The sequence below is a fragment of the Sesamum indicum genome, linkage group LG12 (assembly GCF_000512975.1).
Source record: "Sesamum indicum cultivar Zhongzhi No. 13 linkage group LG12, S_indicum_v1.0, whole genome shotgun sequence".
Classification (NCBI taxonomy): Eukaryota; Viridiplantae; Streptophyta; class Magnoliopsida; order Lamiales; family Pedaliaceae; genus Sesamum; species Sesamum indicum.
In genome coordinates, this window is record NC_026156.1 from 2,894,069 (window position 1) to 2,916,134 (window position 22,066).

The following is a 22,066-nucleotide window of genomic DNA, read 5'->3' on the forward strand; positions in this document are numbered from 1 at the left end:
TGATCTCCATGTCCAATCCCAAAAAAACACAAAAACGAACAAAAAGTACCCTTCTTTGACGATTTTGATATCGGGAACTTGATCGGAGCGGATGAGCTTAGATACGAAGTAACGTAGGACTCCGATGAGTACCATCACCACTGACAGCGGTATCAATACCCAGTCTCTGATCGCCGTGTCCAATACCAAATCTTCCGCCATTGCTACCTTGGAATATTTTCGGATCTCTGGTCAGCACTTCTGATTTTTAGTTTCTGCAGCACTTCGGAATATCCAAGAGACGAAGAAGAGGATGAGCAAACAGCCAAATCTTTTATGGGCCATTATCCTATTAATAAAAGGATACACTGCTATCAGCTAGCCCAGTAAAGCCCAAAATACCAACCGAATAAGTAGACTCACAGCCCAGCCCAGTTAACCCTTTGCATCGACAAATTTAGACCAAAGATTTTCAAATTCATAACAACAAATACATTAAACTTGTTTAGATAAATCAACATACCAAAAATTTCAAATTCTTAAATTTTTATTTTGAATTATATTTTTTTGATATTGTAATGAATTCCAAATTCATTTAATATGAAATTATTTGAAATTTTTACTCTAAATACTTTCCACAAATCCAAATTCTTCCTCCCAAATGCGTCCAATAAACTCAATTGATTGCAGCTATTTGCTAAGGTCGATTTTGATAGGCATAAAATTATATGGTAATATGAATTTATTGTTAAAGAAAAAATATTTAAAACATAATCAGTTTGAGTTTTTTTTCTTTTTTTTTTTGCTCTCACGTTTAATATTCTCACAGGTATAAATAAGAGATAAGTTTTATGCCCGAATCATTGGGATGTGACCTTGAGAAACAACTAAGAGTTGAAATAGGTATTATGAGTGAAATATTTTAAAATAAAAGACTTCGAAAAAATGTCATCATGCATGCGATGATATAATATATACATATATATATATAGACAGAAAGAGAGAGAGAGAGATTGAGAGAAATGTGCATTAAGTTGAGAATTGCTCCAAACACCATATTAGGCAAAGATAATGATCGGGCAGGGGCAGGAGAAATCTGGACTAGTGGTGAAGATTCTAAGCTTGCCCTGGAGATTGAAGCTTTATTCCTTAGCACCACCAACTCAACATTCTTTTTTGTGTTTCACGTGGATTTTTCGGTTCTAACTACGTAAAGAGCCATTTCTTGATGATCAACTTTCACACTGGATCGCCAGATGGCCTCTACCTTCTTTTTCTGCAAAATGTTGAAAAAATCTCCTGCTTTTGTCCCAGTAACAAACAGTGCTCATAATTCTGTGCCAAAAATGAAACTATACCGTGCCAGTTTGTCGTATATTTCACAAGTGAGGCATTCCCGGAATGTTTGTTTGAGAGGTAATGGCTCAATGAGAACAGGCTTTGCGTCGGTGGCCTGTGCTGCCAAAGACTCGGGGCCTCCAGAGCAGCACAGGCCTCTCGACACAGTGCTTAAGCTTTATGAAGCACTCAAAAATAAGAATATCAGTGAGATTTCTGATATAATTGCCGAAGAGTGCTTGTGTGTTTCCAACTTTGTTTCGGCTTTCCAACCTTTTCATGGTAAGAAGGTATGTTGATATTAAAGTTTGGATAGGTATACGTCAGCCTCAACTTAGAGAACTTGCTTGTTTATATATTTTTCTTTGCAAGCTATCGTTCTTGTAGTGACATTAGCATATTAGTTTCTTGAATCACTGTTGTTGGAGGAATAGTTTTATTTACATTTTTAACGTTGTTATCCTCGTCCTCGGTATGCATGCTGTCATTCTTTACATTGACCATGTTGTCATGGTGATGGTGGATTTCCTTTTTGCAGCAAGTGCTGGCTTTCTTCTCTTCTCTAATGAAAAACTTGGGGAATAACATTGAATTCGTGGTGCAACAAACATCGGATGATGGAATGGTTGTTGCTGTATCCTGGAAACTAGGTTACCTCCCTCCCCTCCCCTCCCCTCCATATGAAGTGTATTCTAGCACAAGTACTTGCAAAGTTGCTTACCTTGTGTTTGTATGTTTTTTGTTCAGAATGGAATAAGGCTCCTTTGCCTCTGGGAAAAGGTTTCAGCTTCTACATGTACCATGTTTACCAGGGAAAGGTGATGATAAAGTAAATGCTTCGGGAAACTGCAACTTCATGATGTCAAACTCAAGTAATTATGCTTGTCTATGCAGTCTGTGCTCAGTATATTTCTGATAATTCTTGATGCAGGAATGTGGAGATTTTCATGGAGCCACTGCTTCACATCGAGCCCCTGAGATTGGTGAGCCTCCAGACTCCAGTAAGCTTCGGCTGATTTTTTTTATTAAAAGAACATCATTCACAAACCATTTGTATTCAATCTCTGGACAGAAAGTAATCACCTTGGTGATGAATGCAATGGAGAAGATTAATCTTCAGGCTCGGTTCAGGAACAAGATAACAAGAAGGGCCATAATCATATTGTTCATTCTTCTCTCAGCAGCAGCAATTGTTTTCTTACTAAGATACAGGGTGACCACATAAACTCTATGAGCGCAAAGTTGGGTGCTTCTTGTCTCCGACGGGATCTGAAGATTTTTGTGGAGGATCAACAGATCAGCCAACCAATACCTGCATAGACATATGGAATCCAATCCTTTTCCCCTGGAGAGAGACAGAGCAGCAGAAGCAGAAGCAGGAACAGGGACAAAAGAGGGAGAACAGAAGCAGAAGAAACAGAAACAAGAACCAAACAGTTCAAAGCATACGTACTGAATGCTGAGACTTTGACGTAGCAAGGAAGTAGAGATCCCAATTTCTCCATTTTCATTTGCAATTTACAATTGTTAAACCAAAATGGCACCTCGCAAGGAAGCAATTACATATCTATTAATTTCTAGTCAATCAAATTATGAAATATGCCAAAATGAAGTGAGATCCTCAGAAAAGCTTTTTACGCATCAAGAAGCCAGCGCCAGTCAACTACATGAAAAATATGAGGGATAATTCCTGAATAGAAATCGGGTCCCAAAGAGTGGAGAAGAGACATAGTCATTCCACCAATAAAACAGGGCATTGAAGAACTGAGATGATTTAGCAACAGGAGAATCATTTCAAGATCTGTAGGAAACAAATGGCATATATACACCAATTATAAGGTGCTCAGACAAACTATCACTCCTCTAATGTTTTCTATCCATTACAATGGCAGCAGTCAGAAGAAAGCCAAAGAGACAAAAGAAACCTAAACCAAGGCCATGGCATAATCACAAAACATTTCTAGGCCACAGCCAGGTGTACTAAGTCATTGATCATGGTTGTTAACTGTCACCATAGCATCTAACCGCTAGACAAATGCAAAGAAACTGAAATTACATCTTCATTCTGCGTCAGTCATGTCATCACAAACAACTATCCCAGCTAAAGGCTCAGATTATCTGCAAAAGAAAAACAAAATGGTTAGTCAATTTTGGTAAAAATACTGGGAGATAAAAGAGTTATACCAAAAATAACTAAAAAATGGATCCATATTAAGGTTAAGCAAAATTTTAACCATTTATCCCTTCATTAGCCCCAGAAACATTTGACATTTTCTTTTTTCCTCAGAATCACTGCTACAGAAACACAATTTCTAAACTACATCATTGCATCTCACATTACAATCTTTGCTTCAACCTGAGCTGAAGTTGCAGAATCATCTTATCACAATCCGGCAAGAATAAGACACATCAGCCATCCAATCGCTAGAGAATCCCATCATTTCTTTAGTCAGATATTCTTCCCAGTTTGGCCTTTGTGCTCTATGCTCCATCAGGAGAGCATGCAAGTTCAGGGATCAGCCCTAAAAGATAGGATGGTAACGGAAGATTCTGTAGCTAAGTTGAGGAGGAAACCATAATTCTAAAATGCCAAGGGGGAGTTGATGATATATGCAGCGCTGTGGCTGCAGAAAGGAAGGAGATGCAGTAGCCTGTTTCGGATGCTTGTCAAAGAGGCTGGTTAAATGACTCTGGTGATGTGCATTGCTGGGAAAGGGTGGAACAAGCTGATGTATATGTTCATGAGAGTGTTAAGGTTTCCCTTTCCCCATAAAGGGGTTAGTCTAATCAGGGGTGCCTTTGGAAAGGGACAAGATATATTTAATCAGACTGGAAAAGAACCTTTAACAGAAATGATTGGCGCTAGGTCATTCTTAGGAGAGTTAAGGTCAAAGCTGAGCAAAAAGTTCATTGCAACCAATTACAAGAGAAATCAATCACTTGCTATTTATATTTGAACTCGCACATCCAAGGCATTCCATTACTTACCATTCACATAACAAAACATTATCATTGCTTCAATAAATGATGGCGCACAAGCATCTCCTGAATTCCCAAAGCAGAAATGCTTTCACATCCTAAAAGCTCCTGAAGCTTCGCATCACAATGTATAACCATAGAACTCAGAGGATCCTACAAAGACGACCAAGGTCAAGAAAAACTTCTAATGGGAAATCCCAACATTCAATGATTTGGGTCATGGATATTAATATTTTTTTCTGTACATATATAAATACGGAAAGCTCAGCAAAGCAATACGAGTGCAAGTGAAAGAATACGAGAGCATCAGTTATGTACGACAGAAGCTTCAAGTGCTTAACAGGAGCGCAGAATAGTATAGTTGTACAGATGTAACCTGTTAGGTAGAACTATTAGCAAAACAATACCATATAGAACAAATGACTCAATCGGCGGAGACCATTAATTACTAAACAATGCTTCTACTTTCCTTATATATAGAATTTAAAATATTGGACCTGGTCAGTATTGAGAAGAAGCATGATAATGGGGCCTCTTAATCTAGTTCAATTAGGGTAAGGAAACATCAGAGAAAGCCTTGCAAGATTTAATATACGAATCTATCAAGAAATTGGAAATTAAGAGGGATGGTACTTCAACCATTACAAAGTCAACTAGCTTCTATACTCGAGACCACTAACCTCCAGCTGGTTAACCTTTATGTACTCCCAGACTCGCCCCAAAGCCTCTGATTGGAGCATCTCCCTTACTCCTGTTCCAAAAAATTTTGCCAATGCATCTGATATTATCACTGGAAGAAGGCTTGGATCTGAATTTTGGTTTGGAGATGCATCTTCCAACTTTGACTTCTTAGCTTGACTTGATTGTTCTGCACAAGATTGAAGCATATTGTCAAAAGTTATTTGTTAAAAGATATACATATATATATATGTAAATAAGATGTTGCTCTCATCTTTGTCTTGCATACTCATTGGATCAAGTGGCAAGATGTGCTTTGCCAGCAACTTATTCATCTTGAACATGTCAGTGCAATCTGTCTCAAACACCATCCGCAGAGCATCATCACAGATAATCTTTCTCTTATTCCCAGGGTCCTGAAGGTTGTGTTTTCTAATGTAGGCCCACAGCTGCTTCACTATCTGGATTTAAAACAAAGCAATGGATTATATATTGTCAATAACTATTACACAACGACCAAAAAATAATGTAAGACGTGATCCTGAAGCTAATTAAGCTGCTGATTCTTGGAATCCAAACCTCTGTTCTTGGGAGTGCTGGCTCACCAACGATGGCCTGTAGTTTCGGTGAAACGCCACATACTTTGTTTAGACCTCCTGGACCGCCTCTTCTTTTGGTTCCAGCTGGGGCTCTGAATAAAATAAAATAAGTAATATTAAAATCAATCGATCATAACATGTCTCATTCGAACCCACATGATGAAGGTCTGTTGTCTACAGATCCCAACTGATAACTACTCACAACTTCTTATTTCTGGAATCAACACTTGCTCCTGGGTGGAAAATCCCTGGATTTAGAACCCTAAGTTGGTCTGATCCATATTATCTAGAACTGACAAATTTTGCATCTATATATATTTTTAATCAACTCAGGACAAATGGAAATCATAATAACCAAAATAACAAAATTTAACTCAAAGTTACAAGTAGTTAAAGTTCAAAGAATAGCCACTAAGAATAATGTTATATCAAAGAATCACCCCTGATTACCCCCAATTACAATCAAAAACAAGGAAATATAACCAAAGTTTGGAACTTTATCATCTCCCCCGCAAATATACTCAGAAAGCTACTGTGAACCTGCAATTATATATAATAAAAATTAAAATCTACATAGATTCTCACCAAATACAAAAGCGTAACCCTAACCCTGTGTCACAGCCAGAGATAGCAATAAAAAGCACAACCAAGCAACTAACAATCCTACTTAGCAACTTGTATGAACTTTATTAGCCACTTTATTTACCAAAAGAGCTAATCTATTCTTATTCGCATAAACCCCAAAGACCACCAGTCAGTAACCCAAAAAAAGGCGATACAAACCTTCCTTTGGGCGTTTCAGAAGCATTTCCGGCTGCATTCTGGTCTTTCACCGCTGCTGGCTGGGTTTGTTGCAGTTGCACCGCATAGGTAGGGTTAGTTTGCTGGTGGAGGCGCGGGGGCTGCTGTTGCTGGATAGCGAAATGGGGCTGACGAAATGGCTGAGGAAGGAGGATATTTGGGTATTGGGGATGGGGTTGAGGGGGCAACTGGTCCTTGGGGATGGGGTGGGATCGGAGGAGCAAGGTAATCTGGTCCCTGATGAAGTCGGCTTTATGGGAGAGGTCCAACCCTAGCTTGGCTTCGAGCTGCTGAACGACGCAGTTTAGGGAAGTGACAGCGTTGGGGTCAGATTGACGGAGCACGGTCTCTACGCCTTTCGCTATCTCTTGGTCCGACACCATGGCTATCTATGCTCGTGCTTCTGCCTTCATGTACTACTTCTCTTTTAACGGAAAATTAACGGACCACTCAAACGTCTCTTCCCTCTCTTCTTCTTCCTCTCTCTCTCTCTCCCTCTCTTCAGAATACCTCTCTCTTTCTGTCTCTCTCTCTCTCTCTCCCAATCAAATATACTCCAAAATCATCGAATCGCGAAAATGTCCTTGTTTCAGAAAGACTAAATGACTGCAATAGGCCCAGGACACGAAGACATATGGACTGGATAGTCCCGGATGGATGAGGGTAAGATCGAAAATTCAAATTCTCCTGACCCAGGTGGATAGTTGTGTTTTCTATAAAACAATAAATATTGAGTACTCAAAAGATAAAGACGAAAGGAACAAAAGAGTAAAGAAAAATGAGAAGGTGGGCTGAAACTCAAAAAAGCGTCTCGGTTTTGCGCATCAGCGCTTGATTTTTGAGTTTTCGATTAAATGACCTTAATGCCCCCATGCTTTTTGTTGAACCATTAAATCCTTTTCGTGGGTATTTTGGGCTTTGGCGGTTGGACTTGAGAGAGTGAGGTTTCTTTTGTTCAACAACTGCAAAACACATTATTGTTTATTCAATTCCCTTCCTAGAGTAATAATAACTCTTTCTTTAAATGGATTTTTATTTTTTGAATATTATAATTTTATTATCATGAAAATTTAAATGTAAATCCACGTTTAAAAAAAACACACAATTGTCTCTAAATTTCAATTCTCAAAACTCTTTAATATTTCTTTTTACAGAAAATCACGTACACAAATCATCACCCTTTTCTGTTCGCGCATTTTTTTGTGTACCTTATAGTAAAGATGGAATTTTAAAATTAACATGACTTTAAATCAGTTTTGCATCAACGTGTTAGGTAATTTGCATACTAATTTGTATTTTATTAGTATTTAATTACGTTCGTATCATACCAAATATAAGTATTCATGTTTAATTAGTTCAAAATTCAAAAGTAATAAACTAAATACTTCAATGGGTTCTAATTCCCACAACACTTGAAATAATATATGTTGAAAAAGTTTTCATAAGATTTCCCATTCTAGCAAAAATGAAAATTGTTGTCTTTAATTTAGTTTCATGTAAACACATATACATATAACTAATACTCCCAAATAAAATACAATAAGTAATTTGTTATAAAATAAATAAACAATTCAGATATAGAATTTTAATTTCTGCTCCAACCATCCTTGTACGGACTGGCAGAACTTGGTATCCAACCTAGTATTTAAAAACATACATTGATGTCCTGTGAAAAAAAAAACATTCACTAATTTCTTAATGTTTTATCTTTTTATAAAGGGTGAACTACAGCTGCCCTTCATATTTAGTATAGTTATGAATATTTTTTATTATTTTAAAAAATTATAGATATTTTTTTCAAATGCAAAATAATTATGTAGTTTTTAAACGATGGAGTAAAAGTGTTTTTATTTTTTAAATAAAATATTTCAAAAATTAGAAAATAATTTGAGGATGGTAAAGTAAATAATGCATTGATATACAAAATTATATTCATAATTCAAAATTGTATTTTGGTAGTTTTTCACAAAAATTGGATGAAAATCTATCAAAATTGGATCATTGTTAGATAAAACGTTAAAATCATGGAGGGTGTTTACAATTTTTTAACGATAAGGTATTTATAAATATGTAAAATATAATTTACCCTTTTATAAATCTTGAAATGTCTTTGCTGATTGGATCATTATGATTTATTTTTACTGTTTGGTGTAAGAACAGTTTATATAGATTTTTTTTTTTCAAGAATAATTGAAATAATAATAACTTATTCATGTAAAAGACGAGGTTCTAATAAAGGATTTTATTTAGAGTTAATTACACTTAAACACCCTCATTTAATATTCTTATGTTTTAATTTTGTATTTATAAAGAAAAAAATTAATGACGTTGACATCATTCTATATATAAGTATTACATTTATCCATTTATTTATATAAAAATATTAAATGAAAGCAAGACTAAAAATATATATAATTTCTTTTTCTAATATCAATATTTTTCATTCTAACACCAATGAAAGAGAATTAGGTGTAAATATAATTTTTTTGGAAGGGTGTTTCTTGTGTTCAAAAAATGCATGGGTCTAATGGATATAAATTATTAATCAAAACTTGGCCGAAGCGTATGCGGATCCTGAAGGGTGGACTTAAAAAAAAAGCGTTAGTATTCTGACGCCCAAGTTAGTATGGGATTTAAAATTGAATAAAGTAAAAACGTAAATGAATTTAAGTAAAAATCGAGATATAGTGAATAAAGTTGATCAAAAGTGTAAAAACACGTGACAATAAGCTTAGAAATAGCTTAAAAGATAGTTTAGAGAGTCAGAGAGGAGTGTAAGAAGGGAGTGAAAAAAAGTATCCCCGCCTAAAGGGGTCAAGACTCATTTATAAAGGAGTATCCCTAATTGTTGGGGGTCTATCCCACTTCCTAAATATTGGCAGAGATTGGTTTGGATAATTAAGATAAACAGTAAGTCGTCTTTTTCCGCAACTGTACGTGCGTTAGTGGGGTCTTCTTTGTATAGGAGACCGATAGTCTGCAAGGAGTACTAGCTGCTAGGGGGCGTTTTGAGATGAAGCAAGCTTCTCCCACTCCCAGTCCCAGCCAATTACAAGCAAAATCCAAGCTCTGCTCCACCAGCAGAATTTGACTGTCCGAAAGCTCGCCGCTTCCAGTAGCTCAACTCACAGCTGGAGTTCTCTTTCACATTCGGTCAGGTCAAGCAGGTTTGTATCTACTTCACTTTCTCATGTGAAAACTAACTTCTGATGTAAAAGGAAGAAATCCAGTCCGGTACGATTTGGGGAATCCGACTGCCTTTGTGTTTTATACTTTTGAGTGTATTTTTGGAGCACCGAAACGAAAGGGAGGATTAAATAAACATAAATGCCCTATTGGTTCGGAATAGAAACTGGAGAAACTTGTAAGGAAGAATGTATCGCCTACATATTACATGTTGTTTATGTCTGAATTTCTGATTGCTGATGTTATACATGTCTGTAGTAATGTTTGGTGCTGTAAAACAATATGGATGAAATTGAAGGGAAATGCGTTGAGCCATCACCTGGACTATTTGACACTGATGACCCGTAATTTGGCAAAAAGTCTAGATAATTCCTTTCGATTTTTGGATTTTGTTCCAAGTAAAGATTCCGTCCAACAGACTCTTATTAATTTTTCGAAAACTTCATGTAGGAAAAGCACTCAAATGCAAGGACAGCGGTCTTCTTCCATGCATATGATGTTAACTATGCAGTTAGTAGGTGAAGAATGATTTGCATTATAGGTGGTTATGGCTGTGGGATAGAGGCCATATCTGGTTGCAAACCCATGAGACTATTCATGAGGTTCAAGTCCTGGTCTATCTGCCAAACTCTATTAAGCTATCTCTGGCAATTGCATAAATCCATGCCTGATGAATTCAGATTATTATATTTGGTTTGCAACTTCTCAGAAGGAGTTTATAGGATTGTAACTCAAGTGTTTTAGCCCTTCTCATATTACTTCCACTTACTTATATTCTTAAGCAAATTGCGTTGCTGTAGATGTGAGCTTGTAATTTACCACTAGTTATGATATTAGGAGTTTTCATAAAAGTATCTTAAATATTTGTAACAAAGCCCATGGATATCTTTAAAACAGGAACCTAAGACGCCAGCTAATTTGATCAATGAAGGTCCTTAAGATATCAGATTACATGTTTAATAGGACTCAATGATTTGTATGACTCTTTTCATGAATTTTTTGGCGCATAGTTTCTTATTCAATTTAGTTATGTTTCAGAAAAGGAAATTGTATGTTACCTTAGTTCATGTTAACTGCTCGTATTAGAAACTCAATTATTAACTAGAAGCCTAGAGAAATTGATGTTTAATTTGCATCCATAATTCCTCTATTTGAATGAGATAATTAACAAAACCAGCCTGGTGAAATGTCCATACATAGAACTGATATGCAAAAGGAGGTCTCTTACTATCATAAGTCAAACTTTTGGCGTGAGAATTTGAACTGGCTAAGGAAGAACATACATTTAGATAAATCAGGACTAGGGGACTTGAGATTTTAATGCAGTGAGAATAAGTTTCGGATGTTCCTTATAATTCTTCTATTACACTGTAAATTTATTATGTGGAATATATGAATTACAGAACAAGCTATAAAACCCTTAGAAAGTGCCCTTGGTGAAAAGAAATCAGAGTTTGAGAAATGAAGCAAAGAAATTAAAAGGAGAGAGGAAGCAAGTGGAGGAGGAAATTGGTTTAGATGTGGTGGATGGTCTGGTGGATCTGATGATGACTGTTTCTGGCAGGAAGCTCAACAAGCAAGTCTTTCTACTTGGGGCATTCTGATCCTGGTAAGCACCTGTAACAGTATCATTCAGAAACCTTTTTCAGGGAATCTATATATGTTTTCATGCATGCTCTCTTATAGGTGTAATTTTATTGACACAGTATCTGATAATGGCAAAAGGGACGTGATGTTTGCCGTCGTTTTCAACCCTTTTTTGTTTGCTTTGTGAGAGACATGGAATGCATTCACCTTTTTGACATTAAAGATTATGAATCGGATATATCCTACCGCGAAGTTGCTGTACATGTTTAAAAGAGCGAATAGTTGGGAAATGGGGAAGCAATTAATTTGATTGCAGGTTAATTTTATCAGCTCCATAAAAAGTATCATATTGTGATCTTTTTAAAAAATTTGAAAGTTCTTCTTAATTTATACCAGAATTTCCTTTTAACTAGCAAGAACTGTCAGTTTAAATACGATATTATGTGAGAGAAGTCATATGATCTGGAAGGGTTTTAGATGCCACTGACCTGCAACGTCCTGTGACTGGCACAAAATTTTGCTTAGTTATGGTTAACTTTTGTGTGCACAGCTAATGCTGCTTTTGTCTGTTTGTTATTGGTTGTTTAAAGTCTATCAAAAGATAAAAGGAACAAGTTTCTTATGCAGTATCATCTATGTGTGTGATGGATTATGATGATATCCCGTGCAAAAACATGCAGTTATAGAAGTCCAATTTTAAGCCGTTGCTGGTTAGTACAACTACATGGGGCAATGTTAATGAGTCAGAGAAATTCTTCCAAGTTCCACACTGGCACCCTGCACCCCGGTCTTTAATTTGCATGGTCATTAACTCAGTTCCTCCACCCCCTTGATACATGACAATTATAATAGACAAAAAAAGAAGAAATGATCTTTGCTTTAAATCACTGACGGGAAAATTCGGAACACTTCTCTTATTTGTGGTCCGATGATGCTGACTTTTCTAGCATGTTACTATTTTGACAATCTTCTCCCAGCAGCATTTTCTATTTATGGATCTATGCTTGATAGCTGTTTAGAGCTAACCTCCGAATCCTATCTTGCTCTACATGCTTTTGCTTTACCGCTTTGTTTTGCGAGTCTCTGAATCTCTATTTAATATGGATATCTATTATGGATGCAAAGAAATATAGAACTTGCTCTGGTCAATTCTGTGAGTGCGAATTAGTCTGTCTTCACTGGTTATCTGATGAGGTGCTGCTGTTGAGGATCTTGTTCTTGCATCCCCTGGATTTCCCACCACAAAATACTCTAGCGCACAGTCAAATTCTTGCGAGTCTATTCATAGATGTAGTGAATTGGAAGAAACACTCGTTCCATACTCTAATGACATTCTGAGACCAGATAGCTTGTCTGCTGCATGAACAAGAATAACACTTAGTCCAAACAAAAGTTTAAATATTTTCGAATTATGTGATGAAAATGCTTCTTAATTGCATTAATTTTCCATTTATTCTAGGTTGATGGTATTTGTGTCAGTTTCAGACTTTTGAACCCAGATTACAGACATCTTTTTCTCTACATTCTTCTCCCACAAAATAAAACAAGCAACGTGGGCTCATGAAAATTGTAAGCATAAGCCCACAAAGTGAGTTCTCCCTCCCAGAAATTGGAATAGGTTATTGAGAGCCCCCCTACCCCCAAGTAGTTTCCTGATTATGTTGGTATAATTGGCCACGAAATAATTGATAAATCATGCCACTACATAAAACATTCATTATGCACCTATCGTGCATTAAAATTCTACAATCAGTTGAACGTGCATCAAAATAATTCTCTGGGACCCATCAATTTTGCAATAATTACTCTGACAAACTACATTCCCCTCAATAATTCAAAGGACTTGCGCCAAGTTCATTCTATAATACATCGATAGAAGCAATGTGATAAACCGGTTCTTCACTTGCGATCGTGTATCCAAATATGCATCTTCCATTCTTCCTCCATATCTTATCACACATGAATTGCAACTCAAAAATTAATCAAGTTTAGCAACCCATACATTATATTTTCCCGACATTGTTACGCAATATCTCAACAAATTTTTGTCGAAGAACACATTCGATGTTTAATCAAATTTTATAAAATTAAAATAATCACAACGGTTTTATTGTAATTTAAGTTTTGAATTTGATTATTAAATTCGACGTTGTTATTCCATGACAGAACAATCCTTCCACAGTTAAAATCCCAAACATAATATAAAACTGAAACATTTGACTGCTGACAAAGTGTCAGCAATTCGCATATCCCAAAACCCAGCTGCTAAAATCAGTGTCCGTAGTCTCGCACTCCCATTGCAATTTGCAATAAAACTCATGTCATGTGAACCTTAAATAAAGCGACGCCCAATAGGGCGCCTCATAAAACTACAAAATATTCAAACATGCAATGCAAGTGGGTGCATGTATGCCACATACAAACATTGGCCAATCAGAAAAAAAAAGAGAAAAGGGTTAGCCAATCAAAAGAGGTCAAAGACAAGAAAAGGTGTACATAGTCCCACACCAATCCTATGCTCATACGTTGTAACCCCCTTGGAAGTAGTGCAACTGAGTGACCTTCACGATCTCCCCACCTCTTCCTCTCTCATAATTCTTTATTCGGAAAATCACTCTCACATATTCATTCCTCATTTATTCACAATCACGGATCACCACAAGACCACTTCCTTGTGTATAAACTTCTCTCTCTCACATCTCTCTCTCTCCCCCCTTTTAATCTTTTGTTTCTTTGTTGGGATCTTGATGTCCTTTTCTAGTTAGTTCTTTGGGGGCCTTATCCTTTGTGGGGTGTCTGTTTTTTTCTTTGTTTTTCCCTTATCCTTTATTGGATTCTTTCTTTTCACCAAATGGTGATAATTTTAGTTTTTCACATTTAACAATTTTAAAAATTGATTCTTTTGCTCTCTGTCTGTGTCGGCTTTGTCTTGGCGTCGGTTTCCCTATTTGGGTTCTTTTTCCAGTTCTCGTTATTCTTGTTGCATTGGGTGGGGGAGAAGGGGTCCCTTTTATGTTTTGCCTTTTGGGTTTCTTCTGTTAAACGCAACTGTGAAGATCTTCGGTTGATGTCTTTGGCTGTTGGAGCTGTTTCAAGTTCCAAAAGCATGGGGTTTGATGAGAACAAGGGGGATGGAAAAGAGGGCAACCCCGTTTCCGAAACCGGGCCAAATAAGCCGGACCCGGAAATCGAGCCTGATACCGTGGCGGCGGTTAGCAGGCAAATGAGTGAGAATTCTCTGTGTACCACTGAGGATGAAGAGGATGAAGATACTGAAGCCAAGATAGAGTTGGGTCCTCAGTGCACTCTCAAAGAGTTGTCTGAGAAGGACAAGGTTTGTTTGCCTTTCAAATTTCCCTTGGGGCAAGAAAAACCCACCACCTTTTTTTCTGTTTATGTGGGTGTTACATCCATTTTCAATGTGTTTCATTGTTTTGAGAATGTAGGATGATGAGAGTTTGAGGAGGTGGAAGGAGCAACTTCTTGGAAGCGTGGATATGAACTCTGTTGGAGGTAATTGATTTACTGCTTTGTTCTTTTCTAAATCTTCCTCGCACATGTGAATGACAATGGTTAGTGTTAATAGCCAGCAAGCCAAGAATTCTCTGAATTCTCATCTGTCTATGTTCTTTCATGTTGTTGCCAATCCTGTACTTAGTCATATCTTGATGGATCTCGTTGTAGTTGTCAAGAAGCCAAAAAGCATTGTTAGGAAAAGTGGATGGAGAAGAAATAGGAGATTTTTAGTTGAACTCTTTCACCACACTTTGAACTAAAATCATGACAATGTAAAAATTTATTTGATTCATCATCTCGACCCAGGATCTACAGGGTGTTCGGTTGAGCTTATTTAGCTCTTTGGATCATATTTGAAAATTTATGGAATATGATAAATTGGTTGGTAAAAGTTCTAGGAGAGAAGTCTCAAAATAAAATATCAGGATTCTATAAGCTTTTTTGGAAATTTTCTTGAAGAAAAACTTTTTTTTTAGATCTGAATGAACTCTGTTGATTTGACTAATTAACTACATAAAAATTTCCATATTGACATTTTTGCAAGCATCCGAACATTTCAAGAATTTACTGTAGGAGTAAGATCTAGCATACTTTTATATTAGATTAGACAAACATTCTCTTTATCTGTTTTGAGGAAAGTCACAATGCCACATTGAGGCCCCACACTTAACATGTAGTCATTTCTGCTGAAAGAGTTTCTGATCTGACCACTTTTTCAATGTGCCCTACCCCTCACTCTACTGACCACATTCTTCTCCATGTGCACTTTGGAATGTATGTTTCTTACACCATGTAAGATAAAATTAACTTGTCAAATGTTGTGGCTGGTGGGCTGTTAATACTCATAATTTTTTACTTTCATTTTTGAGGATCTCTTACAAGACTTGCACAGCATTTATAAAAATGATCATTAATATAGGAAACTCCCAGTAAATTGTCTAGCTGTAGTTTCCTTTCAGATGTGGTTACTGCTATATTGGGTTACTTGTTAAGGTAATGGTAGGCAGTCTGAAACTCTGGGGTGTTTTTGATCTGCTGAGGGGATTGTATAGAGATTGACTTTCTTTATCTGATTCCGCACTGTAGAAACGCTTGATCCAGATGTGAAAATCTTCAGTCTTGCAATCAAATCCCCTGGTAGGGATGATATTGTTCTTCCAATCCCAGAGTCTGGGAACCCAAAAAACCCCTGGTTTACGTTGAAAGAGGGAAGCCGTTACAGCCTAGAATTTACATTCCAGGTCAGCAACAATATTGTATCAGGCCTCAAGTACAAGAACAATGTTTGGAAAACTGGCATTAAAGGTTAAATCCCCTTATCTTGTCACTCCTTGTGTATAATTTGTGGCCATTTAGCTGAAAAATAATGGACTAAACTCCTTACTCGAACATTGTTTTTCAGTGGACAACACGAAAGAGATGATTGGAACCTTCAGTCCTCAGCCAGAACCTTATACACATGAAATGCCAGAAGAGACCACCCCTTCTGGCATGTTTGCTAGAGGAACATATTCAGCAAAAACACAGGTGATTTCTTTGTTTGTTTGTTTGTTTGTTTTACATGTTTATGTGCTCAAGTACATAGTTGAATTCTCACCACCACCCCCTCTTTACTTTGGTCTGTCGTGCGTGCAGTTCCTTGATGACGACAACAGATGCTACTTGGAGCTGAATTATACATTTGAGATCAAGAAAGACTGGCAGCCAACATGAACCAAGGCTCTATTGTAGAAGCATTTTTCGTTTGCTCCAAGAGTTGATGTATCCCATTTGAGTTTTTTTGAGTATTTTTGTCCATTGTTGCTATGTGATGTGATGATATTATAGAACAATGAAAGGGACGCCTAAGATTGGTTTGTGAGATGGTAAAGCGCATAAATTTTAGCAGTAGATTCCCCATTTGTTGATTCTCATGCAATAAAGTTGTGCTTGACCTGTGACAATTTGACAAATTTCTTATCTCTCTTGCACTCGTCCTCGTTGGGCATGTACAAGTGTGTGTTGTCTGAAAGTAGATGTATGTTTGCAAGATGATTGTCAGCACTTCAGCAGTACCTCACCATAAACAACCTGAAAGGGACATGTCTATACAAAGATAATTCGATCTTGAGGAAAGAGATGAAGTTAACAGTCTAATGAAAATTGTCTTTCTAAGTACACAAGTTCGATCAAATATAGTTTTGAACAATTAATACTAGGAATAAGTTTTTATTAATCATTAAACTCATACATTTTATGAACAACGATTTGTGGCTCATTTGATGCGTGTGTATAATTTTTTTAAAAATGTAATTATAAATTGTTTTATATAGATTATAATCTTCTAAATGTGCACTTACAAAGAAAAATATAAATATACACGGGAATTGAATAAATTAATATAAGCACTGCATATAAATTGAATTTTTCCATTTCATATTGAATAATACCAAAATCACTAATATTTACGAATGTGTTTTGAGTACAAAATACAAATGTGTCTCTGAAATGTAATATCAGCAATTTATTATATATTTCCACATTAAAATATAAAAATAAAAAAAAATCTATAATAAAATTAGCTGAATAAGCATTGCCTAAGGCCCATCTTTGAATAGGCCCAATGGGCCTCGTATATGGATCCTAAGATGGGCCTTAAACCCCAATAACTGACTTTTGGGATCCATTTGCAATAAAACCCGTAACCATGTGAACTTAAAAAATATTCAGATATATGTAGAGAGTAAATAATTGCAGATGAGTTTATATTAGAGTCGAGACCAGCTTGCAATTTGGGAATTTCGCCTCGAATTAGATCGAAAACCCTAGAAGCCATGAAAACAAAGCGAGAAGATTCCGAGAATGCAGCGGATGAAGACGGGGTTGCGAAGAGGCAGAAGCTAACTGAAGACTCGTCGCCTCAGCTTGCATTTGAAAATCCGATCCTCTCGCTGGCTTCTTACGATGACGATGAGGAGGAAGAAGATGAAGCTAGGAGAGATGGGAATGGGGGTAAACATGTAAATAATGGCAGAAAGGAAGAGGGAAACGGGCATAATTATTCCGAGGATGAGGATGATGATGATGAAGAGGATGAAGAAAGCAGAGTAGGGCAAGGGAAGCGCAGTCGCGCTATTGAAGTAAGGAGGGACTGCCCGTATCTGGATACTGTTAATAGACAGGTATTACGCTCTTACAAGCTTGGGTTACTATGTTTTCCACTTTTCATGATTCTTTATGTGAGTCTGATCTACAGTTTATCCTTGGGGGTGCTTAATGTTATAATACTCCCCCTTTTATTTAATCAGTTATTACATTCACTTGTTAGCTGTTTCTTTCCGGCAGCCAACCAAACTGGTTGTAAAGATTCTAAATTGAAACAAATACATGGAATGATAAGCATGCAAGCTCGTTGTTGCGCCCAAATTCAATTATGACTTTAAAGGATGTAGTTTTGGGTGCTGATATTTTTATGCAGGTTGGTCTTTCGTGGGTTTGGAGTCCTGAATGACCCTTCGACTCTTTACAGCATTGATATGGAATAATTATAAATGTGAATTATAGAAATTTTAGTTACAAAGGGTCTAAGTGCAGAAATTTCTCTACTTCCGAAAGGATGCCAGCTTCAAACCACCACATCTTATCCCCTTTTCTAGCTGCTTCATGAGTTTCTGAAATGGATGAGGAAAGATTATATAAAAATTCTTGCTGGAGTTAAAATCCTTTATTCTCCCAACCAAGATCTTAAAACTTTTGTCTCAAGTGTCTGAAGACAGTGAGTTTCTTTAGTTTGTGATATACTTGATTTAATGAGATGAAACCAGATATGATTAAAGGTTTTCCTTGTCCATGTTTCAATTCAACAAGATTCTTCACGAACCATTTTCTAGAAATTCAAATTTTGTTAGATTAAACCACACATTAGTTAATTTTTTTGGAACCTTGTTGTAGAATACTTTGTAATTGGCTTTTGCATCGATGAAAAGATTCTATTTCGCCATGTAACTTACACGAATAGTCAGTCATAAGTTTCAGTTTTGTTATTGGACTAGGATCAAATAGTTCACTCTAGAGCCAGAACAAGACTGCCCAAATCAAGTTCTTGTTTCTTCGATGGGCAATGGCAAACATGGATAATTTCGTGAAGAAACAAAGATTTATTCCAAGGTTCACAAACAGAAATAATTAAACACCACTGCTCTAATCATCATCTTCATCATTTATGATATGAATTATTGCAGAACAACTAATGTAGTTTGTTTTTGGTTAGATCTGCCTCTGAATCCAAATTCTGATCTTTCAGGTTTTAGATTTCGACTTTGAGAAATTTTGCTCAGTATCTCTTTCAAACTTGAATGTGTATGCATGTTTGGTTTGTGGAAAGTATTATCAAGGAAGAGGACAGAAATCTCATGCATATACACACAGTCTTGAAGCTGGCCACCATGTCTACATTAATCTTCGAACAGAGAAAGTTTACTGTCTGCCTGATGGATATGAAGTTATTGACCCATCGCTGGATGATATTCGGCATGTACTTAACCCAAGGCACGTTTAATGCATGATTCTTTTGTGTTTGATTCTCCATCTTTCATATTTTTACCTGTCTTGCATCTCTCACCCTTGTTTATATGGTTAATTTGCATGTTCCTGTATTATAAAAGTAATGTTTTCTTTTCCCTTTGCTTCTATCATTATACTGTTTGGGTAGCTATTTTATTACTTTTCGTGGGTTTATCACACGCCATTTCCTGTAAATTGTACAGATTTTCAAGAGAGCAAGTTGAGCATCTTGACCGGAATAGGCAATGGTCGAGGGCACTTGATGGTTCTGATTATCTTCCTGGAATGGTATTTAGTTGAGTTCTTTTTTCTGTTAATATATTTTAACCTCACTGGTCTTCTTGATATGATGCAGAGATAAAACATATTCATTATTTTTGTCTTCTCTGTTTGAAATGTTGTAGGTGGGGTTAAATAACATCAAAGAGACTGATTTTGTTAATGTTACCATTCAATCATTGATGCGTGTTACTCCCCTGAGGAACTTTTTTCTCATCCCCCAAAACTATATCCACTGCAAATCCCAACTTGTTCTTCGATTTGGGGAGCTCACACGAAAGATCTGGCATGCTAGGAACTTCAAAGGACAGGTTAAATGCTGAATTCAATTTTATGTGCTTTATTTTGGTTCTTGACAATCATATTCTGATGTTGAGTATTTTGCAGGTGAGTCCACATGAATTTCTGCAGGCGGTTATGAAAGCTAGTAAGAAACGTTTCCGAATAGGCGCCCAATCAGATCCAGTTGAATTTATGTCATGGCTTCTTAATACACTGCATGGAGATTTGAAAAGTTTAAAAAAGGGTAGCAGCATCATTCATCAATGCTTTCAGGTTCTATCTCTCCTTCTTTACCCAATCCCCATCGCTTTTCTCTTTCCGATTCATTTTTCTTTCCAGTGAATTATGTTATTTTGCCCTCCTTGCTCTTCTCACTCGAGATATTTTATGCATGAATATTTTTTACAGGGTGAACTGGAGGTTGTGAAAGAGATTCATAGCAAACATATAGCAGAGAAAAAAGAAAATGGGGACAACCAGAACAATGAGAATGGAGATGATGGTGGAACTGAAGCAGATAAAGTGATGACAGAGACAAGCAAGATGCCTTTCTTGATGCTTGGATTAGACTTGCCACCTCCTCCTTTGTTTAAGGACATCATGGAGAAAAACATTATTCCACAGGTTAGATATTTTTTTTTCTCCCTAAGAATTTTGAATTACATTACAAATTCCTTACTGGACTTATTAGCCAACCAATGATTATGTCAGGTTCCACTTTTCAATATACTGAAGAAGTTCGATGGGGAGACTGTGACTGAAGTTGTCCGTCCTCGTATAGCAAGGATGAGATATCGTGTCACAAAATTGCCACAGTATCTTATTCTCCACATGCGTCGGTTTACAAAGAACAACTTCTTTGTGGAGAAAAATCCTACTCTTGGTGAGTTTATTATCTGCTATTATGGCAATCTTTTTTTTCGGTGACTTAGATGGTAGCTGCATTTTGATTGATTAGTTGCATCTGTATTTAGTTGGGCTTAAAACTCTATCTGACAATATCACTCTCAATTTAGACTTGCCTGTTGCTATGATTGTATGCTAAGTTCCAAAGACCAAAAGAAGTTGGTTAAATACACTCTCATTTTGTACACTAATGCTGTCATGACAGCAATTTTCATTTACTTAGTCATGTGTCACCACACATAAATGTAATGGCTCAAACTTATATTGGCTATGGCCCAGAAATTAAATGTCGGTTGACATGTAATTGCACCAGACGCCATTATTCTGCTTCCATAACTATAACAAGGAAATGTTCCTAGTTTCTGTGTGCTTATGGCTCTGTTCATTCCCAACTTAAAACTATATTTACTCGACAGTACTTTCCGCCTTACTGATGAGATTTTTCTGTTTCTCTTAGTCAACTTCCCTGTGAAGAATCTTGAGCTGAAGGATTACATCCCTCTACCTGCACCCAGTGACAATGAAAAGTTGCGGTCAAAGTACGATTTAATTGCTAATATTGTTCATGACGGTAAGCCGGGTGAAGGATCCTACAGGGTGTTTGTGCAGCGGAAGTCAGAAGAACTCTGGTAATTACCATTTCCGTATTCCTTTTTCCTTGTAATGTTGTTGAGAGTATTAGCAATTTATCATCCTCGACCTATCTCCTGCCTCACCAGGTATGAGATGCAGGACCTTCATGTGTCAGAAACATTACCCCAGATGGTTGCACTTTCCGAGGCATACATGCAGATATATGAGCAGCAACAGTAGCCTCTATCCCTTTCATGTTTGCTTGAAGCAGAGGTTTTACATTTTTGTCTGGAATGTCAGTTCAAGGAATTTCGAGCATAAGAACCCCGAATTTTGTTCTTCAATTCTGGTTCTTGTTCCAAATGGTATAAAATATAAATTGCAAATTCCCACTTGTAAGGTTAATTGAACATGGGCCATCATACTAATTCCACAGGTGCATTCTACCGGGATGTGGTGTGTGGGGCACGCGGGTGACCCGCCAACCATATCGGTAGTCAAAGGGCACTAGAGGAGTCAACATTGGCAATCGGAGCATGCATGACGAAATCTAGAAAAAGGTCTCGATTTGGAAAGGTAGAGGAAGCTAAGAAAGGGTTTTAACCAATGGTATCGATCTATTCCAACGAGTTCAATTAATTATAGAATTTAAAACTCAGATCTGAATGGATCAATCGTAGCACGGTTGAATTGAAATCCTAATAGATTTTTTTCTTTGGACAAGTAAATGTAGATTTAACTATTGAGCAAGTTATGATGATGTATGCCACTCATTGACCAATCTTGCGACTCTTATCTAGAAAAAATCTCTAAATGAGAAG

The 22,066-nt window shown here is 36.8% G+C and overlaps 5 protein-coding genes and 1 pseudogene across 5 annotated transcripts in view; 4 read left to right on the forward strand and 2 right to left on the reverse strand.

Annotated features, from left to right (window-relative positions):
* Window positions 1–300, reverse strand: part of LOC105175269 (ER membrane protein complex subunit 3) — a 3,195-nt gene extending 2,895 nt beyond the window's left edge. Inside the window, exon 1 of the mRNA XM_011097656.2 lies at window positions 50–300. Coding sequence (XP_011095958.1) covers window positions 50–201 — 152 coding nt within the window. The 5' untranslated portion in view covers window positions 202–300. The remainder of the gene's footprint in view (window positions 1–49) is intronic.
* On the forward strand, window positions 1,070–2,976 carry LOC105175412. Its single transcript, XM_020698410.1, has 4 exons — window positions 1,070–1,607; window positions 1,847–1,967; window positions 2,065–2,146; window positions 2,249–2,976. Exons 1-4 carry the CDS (start codon window positions 1,236–1,238, stop codon window positions 2,331–2,333), a joined length of 660 nt encoding a protein of 219 aa, XP_020554069.1. The 5' UTR covers window positions 1,070–1,235; the 3' UTR covers window positions 2,334–2,976.
* LOC105175270 lies at window positions 3,120–7,034 on the reverse strand. Its single transcript, XM_011097657.2, has 6 exons — window positions 6,357–7,034; window positions 5,554–5,665; window positions 5,264–5,435; window positions 4,977–5,164; window positions 4,306–4,449; window positions 3,120–3,435 (listed from the first exon to the last, which is right to left on the reverse strand). The coding sequence occupies exons 1-5, from the start codon at window positions 6,755–6,757 to the stop codon at window positions 4,327–4,329; spliced, it is 996 nt and encodes a 331-aa protein (XP_011095959.1). The 5' UTR covers window positions 6,758–7,034; the 3' UTR covers window positions 3,120–3,435; window positions 4,306–4,326.
* LOC105175413 lies at window positions 10,960–11,762 on the forward strand (annotated as a pseudogene).
* Window positions 13,735–16,606, forward strand: LOC105175271 (rho GDP-dissociation inhibitor 1). Its single transcript, XM_011097658.2, has 5 exons — window positions 13,735–14,481; window positions 14,594–14,660; window positions 15,750–15,968; window positions 16,066–16,190; window positions 16,299–16,606. Exons 1-5 carry the CDS (start codon window positions 14,215–14,217, stop codon window positions 16,374–16,376), a joined length of 756 nt encoding a protein of 251 aa, XP_011095960.1. The 5' UTR covers window positions 13,735–14,214; the 3' UTR covers window positions 16,377–16,606.
* Window positions 17,394–21,650, forward strand: LOC105175273 (U4/U6.U5 tri-snRNP-associated protein 2). The gene is made up of 9 exons (XM_011097659.2): window positions 17,394–17,824; window positions 18,946–19,190; window positions 19,409–19,493; window positions 19,610–19,795; window positions 19,872–20,039; window positions 20,175–20,390; window positions 20,478–20,649; window positions 21,130–21,301; window positions 21,392–21,650. Exons 1-9 carry the CDS (start codon window positions 17,477–17,479, stop codon window positions 21,483–21,485), a joined length of 1,686 nt encoding a protein of 561 aa, XP_011095961.1. The 5' UTR covers window positions 17,394–17,476; the 3' UTR covers window positions 21,486–21,650.

Excerpts from the sequence above, each read along its gene's own strand:
- LOC105175412 (XM_020698410.1), top strand. The coding sequence starts at position 1,236 with ATGGCCTCTACCTTCTTTTTCTGCAAAATGTTGAAAAAATCTCCTGCT. Across the intron at positions 1,608-1,846 it reads AACCTTTTCATGGTAAGAAG|TTTTTGCAGCAAGTGCTGGC; the intron begins GTATGTTGATAT and ends TGGTGGATTTCC. Across the intron at positions 2,147-2,248 it reads CAGGGAAAGGTGATGATAAA|GAATGTGGAGATTTTCATGG; the intron begins GTAAATGCTTCG and ends TTCTTGATGCAG.
- LOC105175270 (XM_011097657.2), bottom strand. The coding sequence starts at position 6,757 with ATGGTGTCGGACCAAGAGATAGCGAAAGGCGTAGAGACCGTGCTCCGT. Across the intron at positions 5,436-5,553 it reads CAGCACTCCCAAGAACAGAG|ATAGTGAAGCAGCTGTGGGC; the intron begins GTTTGGATTCCA and ends TTTTAAATCCAG. Across the intron at positions 5,165-5,263 it reads CTTGCCACTTGATCCAATGA|AACAATCAAGTCAAGCTAAG; the intron begins GTATGCAAGACA and ends AATCTTGTGCAG.
- LOC105175271 (XM_011097658.2), top strand. The coding sequence starts at position 14,215 with ATGTCTTTGGCTGTTGGAGCTGTTTCAAGTTCCAAAAGCATGGGGTTT. Across the intron at positions 15,969-16,065 it reads TTGGAAAACTGGCATTAAAG|TGGACAACACGAAAGAGATG; the intron begins GTTAAATCCCCT and ends ATTGTTTTTCAG. Across the intron at positions 16,191-16,298 it reads CATATTCAGCAAAAACACAG|TTCCTTGATGACGACAACAG; the intron begins GTGATTTCTTTG and ends TCGTGCGTGCAG.
- LOC105175273 (XM_011097659.2), top strand. The coding sequence starts at position 17,477 with ATGAAAACAAAGCGAGAAGATTCCGAGAATGCAGCGGATGAAGACGGG. Across the intron at positions 20,650-21,129 it reads GGAGAAAAATCCTACTCTTG|TCAACTTCCCTGTGAAGAAT; the intron begins GTGAGTTTATTA and ends TGTTTCTCTTAG. Across the intron at positions 21,302-21,391 it reads CGGAAGTCAGAAGAACTCTG|GTATGAGATGCAGGACCTTC; the intron begins GTAATTACCATT and ends CTGCCTCACCAG.